This window comes from Planococcus citri, chromosome 1 (assembly GCF_950023065.1).
Source record: "Planococcus citri chromosome 1, ihPlaCitr1.1, whole genome shotgun sequence".
Classification (NCBI taxonomy): Eukaryota; Metazoa; Arthropoda; class Insecta; order Hemiptera; family Pseudococcidae; genus Planococcus; species Planococcus citri.
The window spans coordinates 71,622,451-71,642,971 of record NC_088677.1 but is presented as its reverse complement, the minus strand read 5'-3'; the positions used below and the strand labels follow the sequence as shown (position 1 = coordinate 71,642,971).

At 35.3% G+C, this 20,521-nt stretch overlaps 3 protein-coding genes across 3 annotated transcripts; all 3 read right to left on the bottom strand.

Moving 5' to 3' along the window:
- Positions 1 to 1,228: 1,228 nt before the first annotated feature.
- LOC135849920 (uncharacterized) lies at positions 1,229 to 3,442 on the bottom strand. The gene is made up of 2 exons (XM_065370579.1): positions 3,195 to 3,442; positions 1,229 to 3,014 (listed from the first exon to the last, which is right to left on the bottom strand). The coding sequence occupies exons 1-2, from the start codon at positions 3,330 to 3,332 to the stop codon at positions 1,452 to 1,454; spliced, it is 1,701 nt and encodes a 566-aa protein (XP_065226651.1). The 5' UTR covers positions 3,333 to 3,442; the 3' UTR covers positions 1,229 to 1,451.
- Positions 3,443 to 8,181: 4,739 nt separating this feature from the next.
- Positions 8,182 to 10,513, bottom strand: LOC135849912 (uncharacterized). The gene is made up of 2 exons (XM_065370566.1): positions 10,097 to 10,513; positions 8,182 to 9,931 (listed from the first exon to the last, which is right to left on the bottom strand). The coding sequence occupies exons 1-2, from the start codon at positions 10,109 to 10,111 to the stop codon at positions 8,381 to 8,383; spliced, it is 1,566 nt and encodes a 521-aa protein (XP_065226638.1). The 5' UTR covers positions 10,112 to 10,513; the 3' UTR covers positions 8,182 to 8,380.
- Positions 10,514 to 15,171: 4,658 nt separating this feature from the next.
- On the bottom strand, positions 15,172 to 17,355 carry LOC135849908 (uncharacterized). The gene is made up of 2 exons (XM_065370552.1): positions 17,035 to 17,355; positions 15,172 to 16,913 (listed from the first exon to the last, which is right to left on the bottom strand). The coding sequence occupies exons 1-2, from the start codon at positions 17,041 to 17,043 to the stop codon at positions 15,300 to 15,302; spliced, it is 1,623 nt and encodes a 540-aa protein (XP_065226624.1). The 5' UTR covers positions 17,044 to 17,355; the 3' UTR covers positions 15,172 to 15,299.
- Positions 17,356 to 20,521: the final 3,166 nt, after the last annotated feature.

Below are 20,521 nucleotides of genomic sequence, written 5' to 3'. Positions count from 1 at the left end.
GTAATTTAATTTGAATATGAAAATATACTCGTACCTAGGGAAAAAATGTACCTTTTAGGTATTTTTCAAATTTTAACAAACAAATTCACAAGCCATGACTTTAAAATATGTAATTCATTTAAATCACAAAATTCAGATACTATTTGCTCAATCCATCAGCATTAAAAATTGAAAAAAAAAATCATGCCAAGTCGTTTAACCTTTTTCTAATTTACGAGAAAAATTCGTGAAGTCCAATATTCAGTCACTTTCTCAGTACTTGGCATGAGCATTGCAGCTAACATACATACAATTATTATCTACATAAGCTCACCTTACATGCCAACAACTGAACCCAAGCCCGTATCCAGGATTCCCTCCTGGGGGGTGATGAATGACTCATAAGTAGGGGACAAAAATCACAAAATTCCCAACGGGCTCAAATGTATAAAAATTTCAATAGTAGGCACATTTCAGACATTTTCATGCTGAATTTCAGCTTGAAAAACGTGTTGATCAGAATGAGGTTTTTGGAAATTTATCCAGTAAATTGTTTATATGTACCTATTTATAATGAAATTCAGACAAGCACGAGCGAAGCAAGGGCAAAATTTTGGAAATTGTCAATCCAAAGAGTAAAAAATACCACATTTCTGATTGTAAAATTGATTTTTCTGGATTTAACTTGACACTCCTCACATCCTCAGACTCAAATCAGTAGTTTGTTCAACTAGGGAGCGATAATGATTTTTGACGATTTTCGAGGTTTATTGCCCAAGCGTCGCGAGGCAAATAATTCAAAATTGTCGAAAATCATTTTTACTCCTGAGTTGGATAACATATTTTTCGTTATGAGGGAGAAAAATTCCAGTACCTATTCAATTCCAATAATGATCAGTAAGCTGAAGCAAAAGGAGCACTTTTTCACCCTTATAATAATGAAAAATATGCTTCCAGAAATTTCAATTTCAAAAAAGAAAAGCAAACTGAAGCATTGGAAATTCATAATTTAAGAAAGAAAAATAATTAGTACATAGATTATGGAACTACCTAGGGAGATAATGTGATTTTCAATGAATTTATCTCCCTAGAAACGTAAAACAACATGATTTTTTTCCTGCGATTTAATGCAAGAGATCGTAAGAAATTATATTAACCTGAGAATTTTTTGGCCCTGGGGGGTGATTGTACCCCAAATCACCCCCCTTGAATACGCCCTTGACTGAACCAATAAATTTGTACACTCGAATTAGAAAGGAGCAAAAACAGGGTTTAATAGAAAATCCAATACAAAATAAGTACTAGGTAGTAGGTAGGTAAGTAGGTATCTAACAGTCTAACACGATAATAATCGAGAACACAAACAAATTAAAACCACTAACATATCAATGAAATATACGAGTAACAACTCAGAAAAATACATAATAGGTAGAGGTACCAACGTACTTGAAAGTCAAATTACTTCTCACCTATTATTCACACTCTAAAGTAGCTCGAGAACGTTCAGTTTCTATAAACTTGATAAACAGATTCAACATAAATACATCGAGATTAGTTTCTTCTAAAGGTTCGTTGCTGACATCGTACGTATTACACAAACGCACGAAATTTCGCAGAGATTCAATATCGTTCATCGACAAATCAAATCGGTATACTTTACCAAGGTAGGCATTATATTCATCGATATATCTAATTGATTCGCTGTCGGGACACATGATACTACAAAGCAATCGCTCCAAGAAATTTTTGTTACTACTTTTTTTGGAATAGCATACATTAAAACATGCCTCTTTGGTACGGAAAGGCATCCAAGTCAATAAATCAGTCTTATATTTCACGTTCAGTTGAGGATTTTTCGGCACAATGGATTCCAAAATGTAATGCTTCATACGTTCCAATGCCGTATCACTCAAGCAATAATTCCCTTTGCTGCTTCCTCTGTTTAAGTTCATTCTGAGATGCAGCATCGATATCATGGCTAAATCATTCTTAATCTTGATATCTTCTTTGACGGTTTTATATGTTCGTAAACTCTTCAAACATTCGAATAACATCTCATCGATGAAAAACACAGGATTTGATTCGACTGCTAGTGCGTGAACGAAAAAGAACAGGTATTTCTTAAATCTCCGCATGTAAATTTCGCGATGCTCCTTGAAAAAGTCGACGTAATCTAAAAAAGAATACAAATCGACGAAATTACGTTCGGGTAACCTGCGAAAATAATCTTCATCGCAACCATAACGGTAGAAGTAAAACCCTGGAACGTAAATTCGATTACTCTTTATCATATTGACGAATTCTCGATATAGAAACTGAAATCGTTCAATTCCTCCCTGATGCAGTCGAGGAAAAGTACTCAAATAATCGTCGTGCTGGCCTCCAGGATTTTCCCGTCTTGTCAACAATGCTTCAGCAGAAAATTTATCCGATATAAAATTACGAATATTGAGTAAAAAAAGCTCGACAGCCTCTCGGGCGTTGACGTTATCGAAATGCTCGTCTAAAAACTCTTGTATTTCTTGGTAAAAATCGTCGTCGAATTGCTGCATAATTTTCATTTCGCACCAACGTACATCGGTGGACAGTCTGGACACTTTGAAGGGAAACACGGTGGCGATTTTATCGTAATGTTTATCTTCCTGATTTTCGGCAAAGTTGCTGATAACTTTTTTGCAAAATATTTTCGTAAAGATTCCACGAAACGTGCTCGTCGATTCTTTATCATTGGCCGGATGCACTTTGACACGCGGAGCAGATTCACGTTTTATCAGTTTATGCAGATACTCACGAGTTTGTAGCGGAATCGCTCTTACGAAACTACGAAAATCTTTTTCATTTACTGCCATTTTGCGTAAAACGAACATCGTGAATTCTATCGGAACGTCAATAGGTGGCACTTGAAGAGCTTTTTCTACATAATCTGCGTTTAGGAAGGCTTCTTCGTACGTAATTGTTTGGCCGGATTCAGCTTCCGCTTCCAGGATTTTGCTACCAAAATTATCAACTTCGGGATCATAGGGTAGCAATACATTCTAAAACGAAACAAAAAGATAAGTACGTATTCAAAAAAGCATTTAGCATTTGAATGGATTTAGTAAGTGGATTGATTTGAATTTTGCTTCAAATGCTCGAACACTAGGTTCCAACTTACAATTCGTGGAAAGACACTCAATCGTAGAAAAGAGACAAAGAATGCGAAGATGTCAACTTACCTCATTGTCTTCGGCTAGATCTATATCGCTTATATGTCGATACTCTTCAGCGAAGTAAGGATTCATCATAACACAATAATCACGTCGATTCAAAATGATACGATCTTTATATCTATAGCAACGCAATATATCCAGCATCAATAAATGAAATGACTATTCACGTGACGTAATTTGCAATCTGCATCAAATCAAAACGAAAACATCAAAATACAAAGGTGAAATGTAATCTTCATCGTTTGAAAACAGACACCCTCTCCTTCCGGGTCTTTAACAATGCACAGTGACCTAAGCTGTCTAACCTAAACCACCGAAAGACGCTTTTCCATCCTCCCCCTGCACAAATCACGAGAAGAGAACATGATTTCCTGGAAATTGGCAGTCCACGCTCAGTGTGTATGGTATAGCCAAGGGTGGGGGGGGGCGAAGGGGGCCATAGCCCCATCCCCTCCCTTGCGAGCGAAAATTTGAAATTTCTTTACGAGGGAGGGAGAGAGGTTCAACATTTTGCAGTCACTTTCTTGTTTTTTCGGAGGGAGGGGGGCGTCAAAAACACCTTTACAATTTCAATTTTTCATTACCGAGGCATCCAACGAACAATATACGATTTTTTATCGGAAGAGGGGGGAGGGGTCAAAATTTTACGGCTATATAGGGGAGGGAGACAGTTGAAAATATTTTCACCATCTAAATTTTTCGTTTTTCAAATTTTTCAACTTGTTTTGAGCATTTTTAATGAAATTATCACTATACTTTTTCAACACGATTGCCCAAGAAAAAAAATGGAAATTATTCATCCAGAATCACTTTCAAAAGCGAAGCAAAAAAATTTTCGAATCGAACAAATCTAAATCGAGAAAACGTGCAAAAATTCATCACAAGACAAAATTTCAAGTTTTGAAGTGCATTTTCCGATTTCAGGTTAATTTTTGAAAATCAAAGGGACAAAATGAAGAGAAATAAAAATTTTACCAAATTGACCCAGAAAACTGAAATTTGGCGCAAATTAATTGAAAACAGTTTCGAACCGTTTTGAGCAGTGCTGGAGCCTCCAGCAAACTTCTGAAAATTGAAATTTCCCTAAAATTTTACCCAGTAAAGAAAATTTACTTTATGCGCAGATTTCAACATTCTGAATGAAATTGGATAACTTATGCTTTCATTGAGCCCTTCTGGAGGCAGCTGCCACATTTTGGAAATTCCAGATACGTATTCAAAAAAAATGTCTAAAAATAGCTCAAATAAATGCGATTGGTGCTTGCTAAGTAGTACCTAGTTAGTAACCTACCTACTTGACCGATTACACAACATGTTTTCAAAATCGGTTTCTGCCATTTTTAAAACGTAAATTTCTTCAGTGATTTCCTGATAGAGAATTTGAAAATTATTCGGTTCTATAAACCGGCGGAAATAGATTTTGGAAAATTGGCGTATAATTGGATGACACGTTTTTTGAGAAACTAGAATTTCCAAGAAGTAGCTGGAGGCTCCAAAACGGTTTAAAACCACTTCCAGCGACTCAGCGAGTCGAAAAACAGGCGAAAACAACATTTCATACTTTTCTGTCAAACTACACGGAATTATAGAGAAATTTTCTTTTCAACTGCTTAAATTGCAAGACAAATAAAATATACAGTTTTGTGAACCAGCCAGAAGCAGATTTTGGAAAAATTTCGTGTAATTGCTCAAAAAAGCTTGATTTGTAAAACTTTAAAAATGGCAAGTTTAGAAAATACAGATTTTCCAGAATTAAAATTTCAACTATTAAAAAACTACATGGAAGCTGCAGAACTGCGCTCGAAATTGTTCGAAACAGTTTCCAGTCGATTTGGGCGGTTGAAAATAGGGTGCATACCTATTTCAGCATTTTGGGTCAATTCTGTAAAATTTTGATTTTTCTTGCATTTTTGAACCATTGATTTTCTAAAATTCATCTAAAATTAGAAAATACGTTTCGCAATTGAAATTCTGGCTGGTGATGAATTTTTGTACGTTTTTTTGATTCATAGTCGGGGGGCCCGCATAAGGATCACTTGCTCCCCCTTGCCGATCCTCCGGGACAACTTTTTTCTTAAAGGGGGAGTCCTAAGGAACATTTCTAGCCCTTGTCCTCAAAAACAAAAGTGGCCCTACTTACAAAATGGCGGCCATTTTGATTGACAGGTCAGCCGAAATCTCAGATTTTGCGTTCCAACATAGGACTAGCAAAAAATTTTTTAAACTGTATAAAGGTAGATCGAAAGAGCAGGTAATAATTCATCATCTGTCAAAATTTCAAGTGCTAAAGTGCCTTTTTCGATTTTTGGTGAATTTTCAAAAATCAAATTTTGCCCAAAATGTGAGAAAAAATCAAAATTTTACCAAATTGACCTAGAAATCTGAAATTTGGAATATACCATATTTTCGACCTGCCAAATCGACTGGAATCTGTTTCAAACCGTTTTGAGCAGTTCTGGAGCCTCCAGCGGATTTTTGAAACTCGAAATTCTCACAAAATTTCATCAAATGGAGTTGGAAATCCGAAATTAATTCTGCAAACTAATTTCAATACGCTATAAAGTCAACTGCAGGTGAATTTCAAGTCGTTTTGGAGCCTCCAGCAATTTTTGAAAAATACTGGAGCCTCCAGTAAATTATTGAAACTTGAAATTTCCCCAAAATTTCCTCAAAATGGAGATGGAAAGCTGAAATAACCTACGCACTCCAATTTTAACACCCTCTGAAGACGACTTCAGGTGGGTTCAAGTAATTTATTGAGCCTCCAGTGACTTTTTGAAAGGTTTCATGGTATTTATAGTAGAACTGATCCTTCCAAAAAGTAGCTGAAACCTTCAACACCACATGAAACCACCATGATGCAGTCGACTTCATATTATTATTGTACTGAAATTAGTTTGCAGAGTAAGTTTCGGCTTTCTAACCCCATTTGATGAAATTTTGGGGAAATTTCAAGTTTCAAAAATCTACTAGAGGCTCCAATAATTTTCAAAAAATTGCTGAAGGCTTCAAAACGACTTGAAATTTACCTGCAGTCGACTTCATAGCGTATTGAAATTCGGCTTTCCAACTCCATTTGATGAAATTTTGTGGGAATTTGGAGTTTCAAAAATCTACTGGAGGCAAAAAACGACTTGAAAATCACCTGCGGTCGATTTCATGAAGTATTGAAATTAGTATGCAGAATTGATTTCGGCTTTCTAACTCCATTTGATAAAATTTTTTGAGAATTTCGAGTTTCAAAAATTTACTGGAGGCTCCAGTAATTTTCAAAAAATCGCTGGAGGCACCAAAATGACTTGAAATTTACCTGCGGTCGACTTCATCGAGTATTGAAATTAGTTTGCAGAATTAATTTTGGCTTTCCCACTCCATATATAATGAAATTTTGTGGGAATTTCGAGTTTCAAAAAGCCGCTGGAGGCGCCAGAACTGCTCAAAACGGTTTGAAACAGATTCCAATCGATTTGGCAGGTCGAAAATATGGTATATTCCAAATTTCAGATTTCTATGTCAATTTGGTAAAATTTTGATTTTTTCTCACATTTTGGGCAAAATTTGATTTTTGAAAATTCACCAAAAATCGAAAAAGGCACTTTAGCACTTGAAATTTTGACAGATGATGAATTATTACCTGCTCTTTCGATCTACCTTTATACAGTTTAAAAAATTTTTTGCTAGTCCTATGTTGGAACGCAAAATCTGAGATTTCGGCTGACCTGTCAATCAAAATGGCCGCCATTTTGTAAGTAGGGCCACTGTTGTTTTTGAGGACAAGGGCTAGAAATGTTCCTTAGGACTCCCCCCTTTAAGAAAAAAGTTGTCCCGGAGGATCGGCAGGGGGGTGCAAGTGATCCATATGCGGGCCCCCCGACTATCAGCTTAATTGTCCGATACAATAAATTTTCTGCAAGTTGGGATGCTTCTGTTAGCTCAGAAACTCCAAACACTTAGAAAGTTAAACTTTCGTGCACGTGTGATCCACACAATTTCATTCTAATAGACTGAGATAAATTCTGACCATCATGCTTTGTAAACACCAAAGTATAATAATATCATCGAAGCGAAGTCGAATTATTTTTTTTATTCACAAAACTGAACGTCGAAGGACGAAGGATTCAGCTCATTGTCAGTCCAAAAGTGGAGTGGTCGAACTCCAAGTGTCCAGTCTTTAAGAAAAATGGTTTCCAGCTCAATTTTTCCAATTTCCCAAATCTTGCAAACGTAAACTACCTGCACACAAAGTAGGTACCGGGAAGGGGGGGGGTGCGATTTTATTTTCAAATCCCATCAGCGACGAATTTCATCAATCAATCCACGAAGTGATCAGGAGAGGGAAGAATTTTTTGATCAGAAAATTGAAGAAATACTTCAATCATACTCGGAGTATCAGAATCTTTTAAATCAAAAGTACACGTTCCAAAAAAAAAAAATACCTACGTAGAATACTTCTGAACTAACGAAGCTCATTTGAGGGTATTTAAATGTTACCTCCTTCCCTCGTTTACTCAAAGTCAATTATTCCTCAAATTGAAATACATAATTTAGAAATTCAACTGAAAATTGACAAAAAAATGAAAATTTTCAACGAAAAACATCTTCTTGAATGACTAAAAACTAAAACTAATAATTGGACGATATACATATTTCAAGGCACTCACTTTGATGAGAAATTGAAATACATACGTAGTTTTTAGAATAAATCATTCAAATCACAACCTTTAGGTAAGTATTATTAGCTCAATCCAGCATTGAAATTTGAAAATTTTATGATTGAAAAAATTTAAAAAAATTAAAACTAAAAAAATCCATGCCAAGTCGTTTAACCCCTTCTTATAATTTACGAGAAAAATTCATCAAGTCCAATCTTATTCAGTCACTTTCTCAGTACTTATGACATTAACATTACAGCTAACATCCAATCATTATCTACTTTTTACATAAGTTCACCTCACTTGCCAAAAACTGAACCAATAAATTTGTACATAATCAATTAGAAAAGATCAAAAACAAAGTTTAATAGAAAATCTAATATTTAAGAACTATAGGTACCTAACACGACTATAATCGAGAACACAAACAAATTAAAACCACTAATAACACAATCATCAATGAAATAATAATATATAACAATAACTCATAAAAATAATACCAACGTACATAAAAATCAAATTACTTCAAACCTATTCAGATCACTCCATCTCCATAGTAGCTCGACAACGTTCAGTTTCTATAAACGCAATATATTGATTTAAAATATAAACATCGAGATTCGGTTCCTCCAAAGGTTCATCGGTGACATCGTACGTATTACATAAACGTACGAAATTCCGCAGAGATTCAATATCGTTCATCGGCAAATCAAATCGGTATACTTTTCCAAGGTAGGCATTATATTCATCGATATATCTAATCGAATCGCTGTCAGGACACATAATACTACAAAGCAATCGCTCCAAGAAATTTTTTATGCCACCATTTATGGAATAGCATACATTAACACATGCCTCTTCGGTACGGAAAGGCATCCAAGTTAGTAAATCAGTCTTATACTGCACATTCAGCTGAGGATTTTTCGGCACAATGGATTCCAAAATGTAATGCTTCATACGTTCCAATGCCGTATCACTCAAGCAATAATCCCGGTAGCTCCTTCTTCTATCTAATAAATTCGTTCTGAAATCCAACATTGTTATTTTTGCCAAGTCGTTCTTCAATGAGACATCTTCTTTGATCGTTTTATATCTTCGTAAACTTTTCAAGCATTCGAACAACATTTCATCGATGAAAAACACCGGATTCGATTCGACTGCTAGAGCGTGAACGAAAAAGAACAGGTATTTCTTAAATCTCCGCATGTAAATTTCGCGATGCTCGTTGAAAAAGTCGACGTAATCTAAAAAAGAATACAAATCGACGAAATTACGTTCCGGTAATCTGCGAAAATAATCTTCATCGCAACGACGACGGTAGAAGTTAAACGCTGGAACGTAAATTCGATGACTCCTTATCATACTGACGAATTCTCGATACAGAAATTGAAATCGTTCAATTCCTCCCTGATGCAGACGAGGAAATGTACTCAGATAATCGTCGTGTTGGCCTTCAGGATTTTCCCATCTTGACAACAACGCTTCGGCTGAGAATTTATCCGATATAAAATTACGAATATTGAGTAAAAAAAGCTCGACAGTTTCTGGAGCGTTGACGTTATCGAAATGCTCATCTAAAAACTCCTGTATTTCTTTGTAAAAAGCATCGTCAAATTGCTGCATAATTTTCATCTCGCACCAACGTACATCGGTGGACACTTTGAAAGGAAACACGGCGGATAATTTATCGAAATGTTTATCTTCCTGATTTTCGGCAAAATTGCTGATTACTTTTTTGCAGAATACTTTCGTAAACAGTCCACGGAAAGTGCTCGTCGATTCTTCGTCATTGGCAGGATGAACCTCGGTACACGTAGCAGAATCACGGTTCATCAGTTTATGCAGATACTCGCGAGTTTGTAGCGGAATCGCTTTTACGAAACTACGAAAATCTTTTTCATTTACTGCCATTTTACGCAAAACGAACATCGTGAATTCAATCGGAACGTCAACAGCTGGCACTTGAAGAGCTTTTTCTACATAATCTGCGTTTAGGAAGGCTTCTTCGTACGTAATTGTTTGGCCGGACTCGGTTTCCAAGATTTTGCTACCAAAATTATCAACTTCGGGATCATAGGGTAGCAACACATTCTAAAACGAAATAAAAATACATAAGAATTTGTATTCAAAGGAGCATTTGAATGGGTTCAATAAGGTGGATTGACTTGAATTTCGTGGAAAGTGCTTAAACTCAGACACTGTTCCAACTTTCAATTCGTGGAAAGACACTCAATAATAGAAAAGATGTCAACTTACCTCATCCTCGGCCATATCTAAATTGCTTAACACTTTCACTCTTCGGTGAACTAAAGCTTCATCATCACAACACAATAAACACGTCAATTCAAAATGATACGATCGTTATCTATAGCAAAGCAAAGCAAAGCAATCCAGCATCAATAAATTACTATCCTTGTAACCGGTAACGTAAGTAATTTGCAATCTGCATCAATCAAATCAAAACATCAAACTACGATAAAAAACCTTTCTCTGGTGAAAACAAGACACCCTCTCGTTCTTCAACAATGCATCTGCCATCTGACCTGACCAAACCACCGAAACACGCCTTTCCATCCTCACCCTGCCCCCTGCGGCCTGCACAAATCACGATTCACGAGAAGAGAACATGATTTCCTGGAAATTGACAGTCCACTGAAAGCGAAAGAGGCGAACATTCGGCCAAGTTCGATCATTTTCGATAACAGACGGCGACGACTTGACTGATTAGTTCAGGTTCAGGAAATTACGAATCAGGATTGATCGATCAAAGCTCAAAGGCAAAGGACACTGGCAATTAACGAAAATACGTGCATATCCCAATTCATAACATCTCACAAATGTCGACATTGGTCCATACAATTTCAATTTAACTAGGAAGGATTCTGAAGTCATGTATTTCAAATTCGTTCATTTTTTTTCACGACATTTGTTCAAACTGAAAACTGAAAAAGTCCCTATCAGATCGTCCCCAACTCTTTTCATATCGGATAGTTCGTTTTCAAAAATGCTGAACACAAATATGAGGTTATGTATACCTCCATCAACACTCGTATGTTTTTGAACAATTTAGAAGAATTTCAAATAATTCAAAAAAAATGTTTTTTGAGCATTTTTGTAGGTTTTTGAGCCCAAAATTGACTCATGATTTTCGAGATTTTCGAAATACTGTCATAAAACTCATTAAAATAGGTTAAAATTTTGCAAAAATTTCAAATAATTCAAAAACAGTATTTTTTGAGCATTTTTGTAGGTTTTTGAGCCCAAAAATTGACTCATGATTTTCGAGATTTTCGAAATACTGTCATAAAACTCATCGAAATAGGTTAAAATTTTGCAAAAATTTCAAATGATTCAAAAAAAGTGTTTTTTGGGCATTTTTGAAGATTTTGAGCCTAAACCTGACTTTTGGGATTTTCGAAAAACTTTCAAACAACTTAACAAAATGGGTTAAAATTTCGCGAGAATTGCAAATACATAATTCGAAAAAAAATACTTTTTGAGCATCTTTGAAAAATTTTGAGCCTAACCTTTGAGACATACTATTTTTTGAGATTATTCTGAAAAGTAATTTGAGACAAAAACTGGGACAAGATTTTCGAGATTTTTGAAAAAGGTATAATACGACCAGTCGAAAATCTAAACCTTCTATCAATTTTTCTTTGATTACCTTTCAAGAATTTTGAAACCCGAAATTGAGTAAATAGAAAAAATTTTAAAAACAAAGCAGGCAAATTTTCTATACAGTTATGATGATTTTTCAAAATCAGCTAAGCAAATTTCAAGCTGCAATTTTTAGGGTGTCTAACAGAATTTCCAGACTGAGACAAAAAATCATGACCTTTTTCATGACCCATTTCTCACATTTTTACCGCATAAAAATACCCCCCCTCCCCCTAAAAAAATTCAGTTTTTTAATTTTTCTGATTTTTTGAACAAAGTTTTTATTTTTTCATAAAAAAATTTCAAATGTGTTTCGAGCGAAATTCATGACTCTTTCATGACTTTCGTGACCGTTGGCACCATGAAATTTTTCTAAATTGCTCAAACAAAACTCTGATAAAAATTTATGGACATCATTTTTGACTTTCACGCGTAATTTCGACCCTTTTTGATACATTTTGACTAACAAAACTCCCAGACAAAAAATCGTGACTTTTCCATGACCTATTTTTCACATTTTTACCAAATAAAAATACCCCCCCCCCACTTCAAAAAAGTTTATAACTTGAAACTAAGAGGAAATCGAACAGGGTTACCATTTGACTTTTTACAGGATCAAAAATTGATCAAGTATTTCAATTTTTTCATTTTTATGATTTTTTGAGCAAATTTTTTATTTTTTCAACATTTTATACGCTTTTTAAAAAATTTGCAAGAGCGTTTCGAGCAAAATTCGTGGTTTTTTCATGACTTTCACGACCACCTACCAAAATTTATGACTATCATGAACACTAGACATCCTGTAGTAGGTCACATGATACTAATTCGAAAATCTCTAAAATCATGACCTAATTTCAAGCTCAAAGTTCCTCGTCAAAATTACTCGAAAAACATTTTCGTTGAAATATTTGGATTTCTTGCAAAATTTCACTCCACTTTGATAGGTAGGTATAGCAAGGTCACTTTTGAATAATTTTAAAAACAAGTTCAGTCACTAACTCAAAATTGGGAAAATTTTCAAAAATTCAAATTTTGGCCAATCATTCCCATGAAAAAAATCCAGCGGATTCTTAATCTAACTTCTTGAGCTTTCCTCCTCCCCACCCTCCTAAAATTTGAACACGTGCGAATTTCAGGTCAAAATGAACTACTGTGGACCCCAAAATGGATTGTGTGAATGGACTCACTCCTAATGCCAAAATTATAACTGAGCATGAGCCTGATTTCTCTTTATTCCAATACGAAAACTTTTTGAAATCCTCCCTACCGGATTTGAACGAACCCAATCTAGATCGAAAGAGCATTTATTTTGACACCATCGTCACCAAAATTTCAGGAGCTCAAGTTCATTTTTGGATTTTTTGCGAAGTTTTGAAGGTATAATAAATACAAAAAGGTTGTTGTAGAGGCGATTTTCAAGCTTTTTCATGAAATCAATATTTTTCTGATCAAAGTGAGCCAACATAAATAATTCCTTCAGTGATCAACTCCTATAATTAAATAACTGTAGATTTGGACCACAGTGGAGCCTCCAAAGATTTTTTTAATTTTCTCCTGAAATTTTAAACCATTCTGGAGGGACCAAAAATGAACTTTGTTATTGTTAAAGTGGTAATAACTGGGATGGGATGATTCAGATAAGCGTGATTACTTACAAGGGGGGTTACATGAGAAACTACCTAAGGGGGTTGAATTTGGCCTATGTCTCCTAATATCACTAGACATGGGTATCCGATCCGATATTAACGAGAACAACTAAATGTTAGAATAATAATGATATGAGCACCTAACATCATTATTCCGATGATACTATTTATTGTACTAAAAGACATCAATATTACTATAATTAATGTGTTTAATTATAATATTCTCGACCTTCGTCCCAATATGTCAATCTAAGATCCTTGCCTTAAGATTATTGCCGATCATGTAGTCCAATAGGACATCTAAATCATCTGAAGATGATATACAGGGTGGACAGAAATATCAGGTACCCCTAAAAAAGTTTTCTGCTAAATACTTCGCTTGGTCACAGTGAATGATAATAATGGTAGCCCATAATTGGTTGTTAGACTGGAGAGATACCATTTCACCAATCATATGCATCTATTTCACGTTGCCAACCTATATTTTTAATGAAAAACTTTCTTAGGGGTACCCGATATTTCTGTCCACCCTGTAGCTAGGCGAATAGGTATCAATTAACATACCTATCTACGAGTCAGGATCCTTGCCCTAGGCCTGTGGATACAAGATATTATTGATTGATTGTGCTAACTTATAATTAACTAGTGGAGACACCACCATGTAAGTACCTACTTACCAAACACTGCTCATTGTCACACCACCCCTTTTCCTTAGCCTACCCCAATAATAGTGGCTGTCGGTGGCTGCTTTACGAAGAGACACACGTAACACACGCTCTACCTGATGATGTCTGGAATCATCTCAGATAGCCGCAAGAAGAGATAAATAGGTATTCGCGATAGGTATTAATTACATTTACGTTAATTACTCTATCAGCAAATGAGTAAATCAATGTAGAATTACCACACTAGAAGTGGAACAAACACGAGTTAAATGCCTCATCGAGAGACTTATACATTTAATTCAACACTATGAAGACACAATGCCACTTGATACCTTACGCTGCAGACGATGGAAAACAAGTGAGGCTCGTGGACAAATTCTCATACAGAGAAGCCATGATCCAGAAGATCTGAGCTCACCCCTTTTATACATGATTGACAGATTTATGTATAAAATGGGTGTATTGTGTAAAGATACACGTACCAAGTGATTTATGTGCATATTAATTTATGCACCGATAGTTCCCACGTTACGACGATTCCCCTAACCAGGTAATCTTTCCGAGAATGTCCACCTAGAGGGTGAAGGCATATTACACTATATCAACTTTAGTCTCCATAACTTTGGTTGGTGGTTATTGGACCCTCTCTCGATTGTTTCAGGAGAACATGATGAAATTTCCTGAGTGTGAGTTCAAAAGTAAATTTTCAACCAATTTGTAACATTCAGAAAAAACAAAACGAAAAATGGGGCTTAAGATGATCTTCTGGACTTATAAATTTGTTCGGTGTTTATTGGGAACCCTCTTGACCATTTCAGGTAGTTGTGTCAAAATTCCAAGAGTGTGAGTTTAATAGTAAATTGACCAATTTGTGACTTTTTTGGAGCCTCCACCGAGTAATCTAGATCCTCCAGAAATTTCAAATCGCTCTGGAAAGATCCACAAATGAACTTTATAGTACCTTGAATTATTGCTCTTTCGATGCAGCTTGATTTGAATTCCACATGACTCCTAAAGATGTATTTCGTTGCTACAGATCATACAGAAATGACCAAAGTATAATCTTTTGAGATCCGAAAATAATAGTTTTGATATTTTTTGTGGATTTTGTGCGATTTTCAAAAATCAAAAATTCGAAAAAAGTCCTTCGAAATGACCAATAGATAAATGGATGTGGATCTATCTTCTCTCAAAATTTGAGAACTCGAAAAGAAAATTATAAAAGATGTACCTATTTCAACGAAATTGCATCTTCCACAAACAAAGATGAGAAGTAAAAACATTCCAAGTTTTCTACGACGTCCAAACCAAATTTCTTTCATTTCGAAATATCCTAAAAATTAAAAAACGACGCCCGAGATCTAGTACAAAACAAAGACAAGTTTAATTCAAAGTTATAAAAATCACCAACTAGGGTAAGTACAACGATATATAGAGAACACAAAAAAAAATCAACAAAACATAAGTAGGTAATATATCAATCAAGTTTTAAGAAAAGTACAAAATAACAAAAACAATACTCATACTCATGCATATAAAAATCAAGTACAAAATCTGTTTATACATAACGATGACAGAAACGCCTTTCTTCTCTTCAGCAGGCAAAAAAATACTCAAATTATATTCATTAGTATTTCGTCTCGGTTCAAAAGGCAGGTCAACGAAACTGCGCGTATTGCACAAACGTATAAAATTCCTCACAACAAATTCAACTCCGTTGGGTAAATCAATTCGATATTCTTTTCCTTGGAAAGCGTTATACGTAATTATACAATTGACAGGTTCTTCGTCAGGGCACAGGGCACAAAATAACAACCTTTCTAAGAACTTCGCTATACGTATTTTTCTACTGTAGCGTACGTTGAAACAAGCATCATTGGTTCGAAAAGGTGTCCAAGCTATCAACTCAGTTTCATATTTGACATTCAGTCGAGGATTTCTCGCGATGATACGATTCGAAATATATTCTCTAATTCGGTTCAATACCGTATCACTTAAGGAAAAAGCACTTCTGCTCGATGTGATCGAAAATAACTTCATTCTGTAATGCAGCATCGTTATCCTAACTAAATCGTGTTTCATCGAGATATCTTCTTTGACGGTTTTATATCTTCGTAAACTTTTCATACTTTCGAATAACAGGTCATCGATGAAGAACACCGGATTTATATAATCAGCTTCCAAAGCGTGGATGAAAAAGAACAGGTATTTCTTAAACCTCCTCGTGTAAATCGATCGATGATTATCGAAAAATTCCGCATCGAAGAAAGAATACAAATCGGCGAAATTTCGTTCCGGTAATCTGAGGAAATATTCGTCGTCGCAATTGTCGTAAAATTCGCTAACATGAAATCCATAGCTTTGCGCCGCACCGACGAACTCTTGGTAGAGAAATCCAAACCATTCGATTCCTTCGGCATTAAGTCGATGAAAAGTACTCAAATAATCGTCGTGTTCGCCTTCCGGATTCTCTAATCTAGCCAGCAGTGATTCGGCTGAGAAATGATTCGATATAAAATTACGAATATTTAGCAAGAAAAGCTCGACTATCTTCGCTTCGTTGATCGTATCGAAATGCATTGCTAAAAATCTTCGTATTTCTCTGTAAAAAGTGCTGTCAAATTTCTGCAATATTTTCATCTTATATCGAGGAACGTGAGCGGAAACTTGGAACGGAAATACAGCGGCTAATGTATCGTAAAAGTTATCCTCCTGGTTGTTGACACTAAGGTTGCTGATGACTTTTTTGCAGAATATTTGGACGAAAGCTCCGCGAAAACAGCTGGGGGTTTCACGAGTATTTTCAGGATGAACCGAGTCCTCGTCAGGATGATGATTTCCAATCAGCTTTTGTAAATATTCGAGAGCTTCTGAAGGAAGGGCGTACTTAAAACTGCGGAAATCTTCTTTATGGACTGCCATTTTACGTAAGACAAACATCGTGAATTCTATCGGAACGTTGCTGGGTGGCACTTGAAGGGCTTTTTCCACATAATACGAGTTTTCGGAGGCTTCTTCGAATGAAATCGTTTGGCCGGATTCGGTTTCCAGTCTCCTGCTGCTGAAACTATCGACTCGAGGATCGTATGGTAATAACACGGGCTAAAATCAACATCACAAAAGAAAATATTAACTTTCACAATCTGAAATTTCACTCAAGAAAAATGAAGCATTCAACGATGTGAAAATATACTCGGAAAATCGCGAATAAATTTCAACTCACCTCAGCCATATTTCAACTGCTCGGCATTAGATTTCACTATCTTATTTTCTTAACTAAGAAACACATAAGTTTTGGTTTTTCGAAACACGACCTAAACAAACCGTCATAAAGGAAAACACTCGCAGTCAAAATTTTGGTGAAATTGATAAAGTTGACTTTTGCATCGAATCACAAAAACTTCGTATCGAATTTATTACACCGAAATTATAGAATCATTCTGCAATCGTATCTCTATCTCTATCCGTGATAACATACGAGAAAAAACACGATTTCACAACAATCGATGGTACGAGGTAATAATTTTGCCATTCTCCAACATTTCTGATACTTGTAAGTGTGATAACGAACACAGACAATTGCATTGCTATAGATTTCAATTATAACAAATTCATAAGATGGGTCTATTGGAATTGAAAAACACTCAAAATTTCAAGTTTTTGAATAGGTCGAATTTTTTTTTTATCAACTTACTCGGCAACTCTGGTGTAATTTTTCTTTTTGAAGATGAATAAAAAATACACAATAAAATTTTCCATCTTGAAAATGTACAAAAGCTGTATGCAGTAAAAATAATATAGAACTTTGTGGCTTAAAAATTCAAGAACGAATCACTTCTTTAATTTCAGAGCTCGTAGTAAATTTTTTCAACAAAAAAAGGTAACAAAAAATACCGAAAAAAAATTACAAAACGCGAACAAAACATTTTCAGAGAAAAATAAAAAAAAAACATGATCGAGACTGACAATTACTCGTAAAATAAAAAACAGAACTTTTTGGAAATTATTGGCAAAAAAAGGATACTTACATCGTTGCAATTTTTGTAATAAAAGTTGGATTTTTGGTAAAAAAAAAACAAAAAAAAAAAAAAAAAAAAACGAGACTGATAATTTTTGACAATTAGCTCAACTTACAATTTTAGCAAAAGGCATTTCAGGATATTTCTGACAAAAAAGAACGACTTGAGAAACGTTTGAAAAAAGTTTGATGTTTTGATTTTAGACAGAGAGAAAGACAGACAATTTCTGCAAAAAATCGAATTTTTTTAAAACAGTTTTTGATTTTAAAAATGAGATTATTTCGCTATATTTTGATAATCAAGTGAGATTTTTTAGCAAAAAAGAGAGAATGTTTGACAATTTTTTGAGGAAAAAGTAAGACTTACAATTTTAACAGAAGGCCAGGCTTTTTGGAAATATCTGGAAATGAAAGGTGAGACCTTTTAGGTAATTTTTTTGCCAAAATAATAAGAATTTCAAGTAATTTTTGGAGAAGACGAAACTTTCTAGAAACTTTGAGAAAAAAGCTATATTTCTTCACGAGTTCTGCTTGAAATCATGACTTTGACGATTTTAATAAAGACAGAATCCCTTTTTAGTGATTTTTGGTGAAAAATTCAAAATTTTGTAGCAATTTGAAAACTAAAAGCCAAGTTGATAGTGATAGAAATTTGCAAAGAAATTCAGTATTAGTCGGGGGGGAGCATAAGGATCACCTGCACCCCCCCCGCCGATCCTCCGGGACAACTTTTTTCTTGAAGGGAGAGTCCTAAGGAAAATTTCTAGCCCTCGTCCTAAAAAAAAACATGGCCCTACTCACAAAATAGCGGCCATTTTAATTGACAGGTCATCCGAAATCGCAGATTTTGCGTTCCAACATAGGACTTGCACGAAATTTTTCAAACCTTACAAAGGTAGATCAAAAGAGCAGGCAAAAATTCATCATCTGACAAAATTTCAAGTGCTAAAGTGTCTTTTTCGATTTTTAGTGAATATTTGAAAATCAAATTGAGGCCAAAAATGAGGGAAAAAATCAAAATCTTACCAAATTGACCTAGAAAGCTGAAATTTGGGATATACTCTATTTTCGATCTGCCAAATCGATTACAAACCGTTTCAGACCATTTAGAGTAGTTCTGGAGCCTCCAGCAGATTTTTGAAACATAAAATTCCGACAAAATTTCATCAAAATGGAGTTAGTAAGATGAAATTCATTCTGAAAACTAGTTTCAATACGCTACGAAGTCGACTTCAAGTCGTTTTGGAGTCTCCAGCGACTTTTTGAAAATTACTGGAGCCTCCAGTACATTTCTGAAACTTGAAAAAAGGAGATGAAAAGCGGAAATTTACTCTGCACTCTAGTTTTAGCACTCTGAAGACGACTTCAGGTGGGTTCAAAAAATGTAGTTACGCTACGAAGTCGACTTCAAGTCGTTTTGGAGTCTCCAGCGCCTTTTTAAAATTACTAGAGCCTCCAGTACATTTTTGAAACTTGAAAAAAGGAGATGAAAAGCGAAAATTTACTCTGCACTCCAGTTTTAGCACTCTGAAGACGACTTCAGGTGGGTTCAAAAAATGTAGTTACGCTACGAAGTCGACTTCAAGTCGTTTTGGAGTCTCCAGCGCCTTTTTAAAATTACTAGAGCCTCCAGTACATTTTTGAAACTTGAAAAAAGGAGATGAAAAGCGAAAATTTACTCTGCACTCCAGTTTTAGCACTCTGTGAAGACGACTTCAGGTGGGTTCAAGTCATTATGGAGCCTCCAGGGACCTTTTGAAAATTACTGGAGTCTCCGGCAAATTTTTTAAACTTGAAATTTCAACAAAATTTCATCAAAAATGTAGTTACGCTACGAAGTCGACTTCAAGTCGTTTTGGAGTCTCCAGCGACTTTTTGAAAATTACTGGAGCCTCCAGTACACTTCTGAAACGTGAAAAAAGGATATGAAAAGCGGAAATTTACTCTGCACTCCAGTTTTAGCACTCTCTGAAGACGACTTCAGGTGGGTTCAAGTCATTTTGGAGCCTCCACAGACTTTTTGAAAACTCCTGGAGTCTCCGGTAGATTTTTTAAACTTGAAATTTAAACAAAATTTCATCAAAAATGTAGTTAGAAATCCGAAATTTACTATGCATTTCAATTTTAAAACCTACCCATTCCTAGACAAAAGTTAGAAGCCAAATGGTCTAATACTTTGGTGGTAAGTAGTAGATGGTCTGAGTGACCTTCCATCAAATTTTTGTCCACTTTGGTTGGACAGATGAGTAGTTTCAGGCTTCGGAAAAAAAAAGTGCGCTATCTTAGTATAGGGTCCCCTATTCCAGCTCGAAACACATATTTTTTGTGCATCGATTTCATGCATATTTGAACATTTAAAAAAATCACCCTTCGCCTCCATTTTGAGGTAGAAGAATGAGATTGAGTTGATACCCTATTTTTGGATTTTGGAGCCTCCTGCGCCTTTATTAAAACTTCAGTTTTTTTTTACTGCCACAAAATTTGTTCGAATTAATTCTAACACGTACCGTGTAGAGTGAATTTCAGCTTTCCAACTTCATTTGATGAAATTTTGTTGAAATTCCAAGTTTCAAAAATTTGCTGTAGACTCCAGGAATTTTCAAAAAGTCGCTGGAGGTTCCAAAATGACTTAAACCCACCTGAAGTCGTCTTCAGAGAGTGCTAAAATTGGAGTGCAGAGTAAATTTCCGCT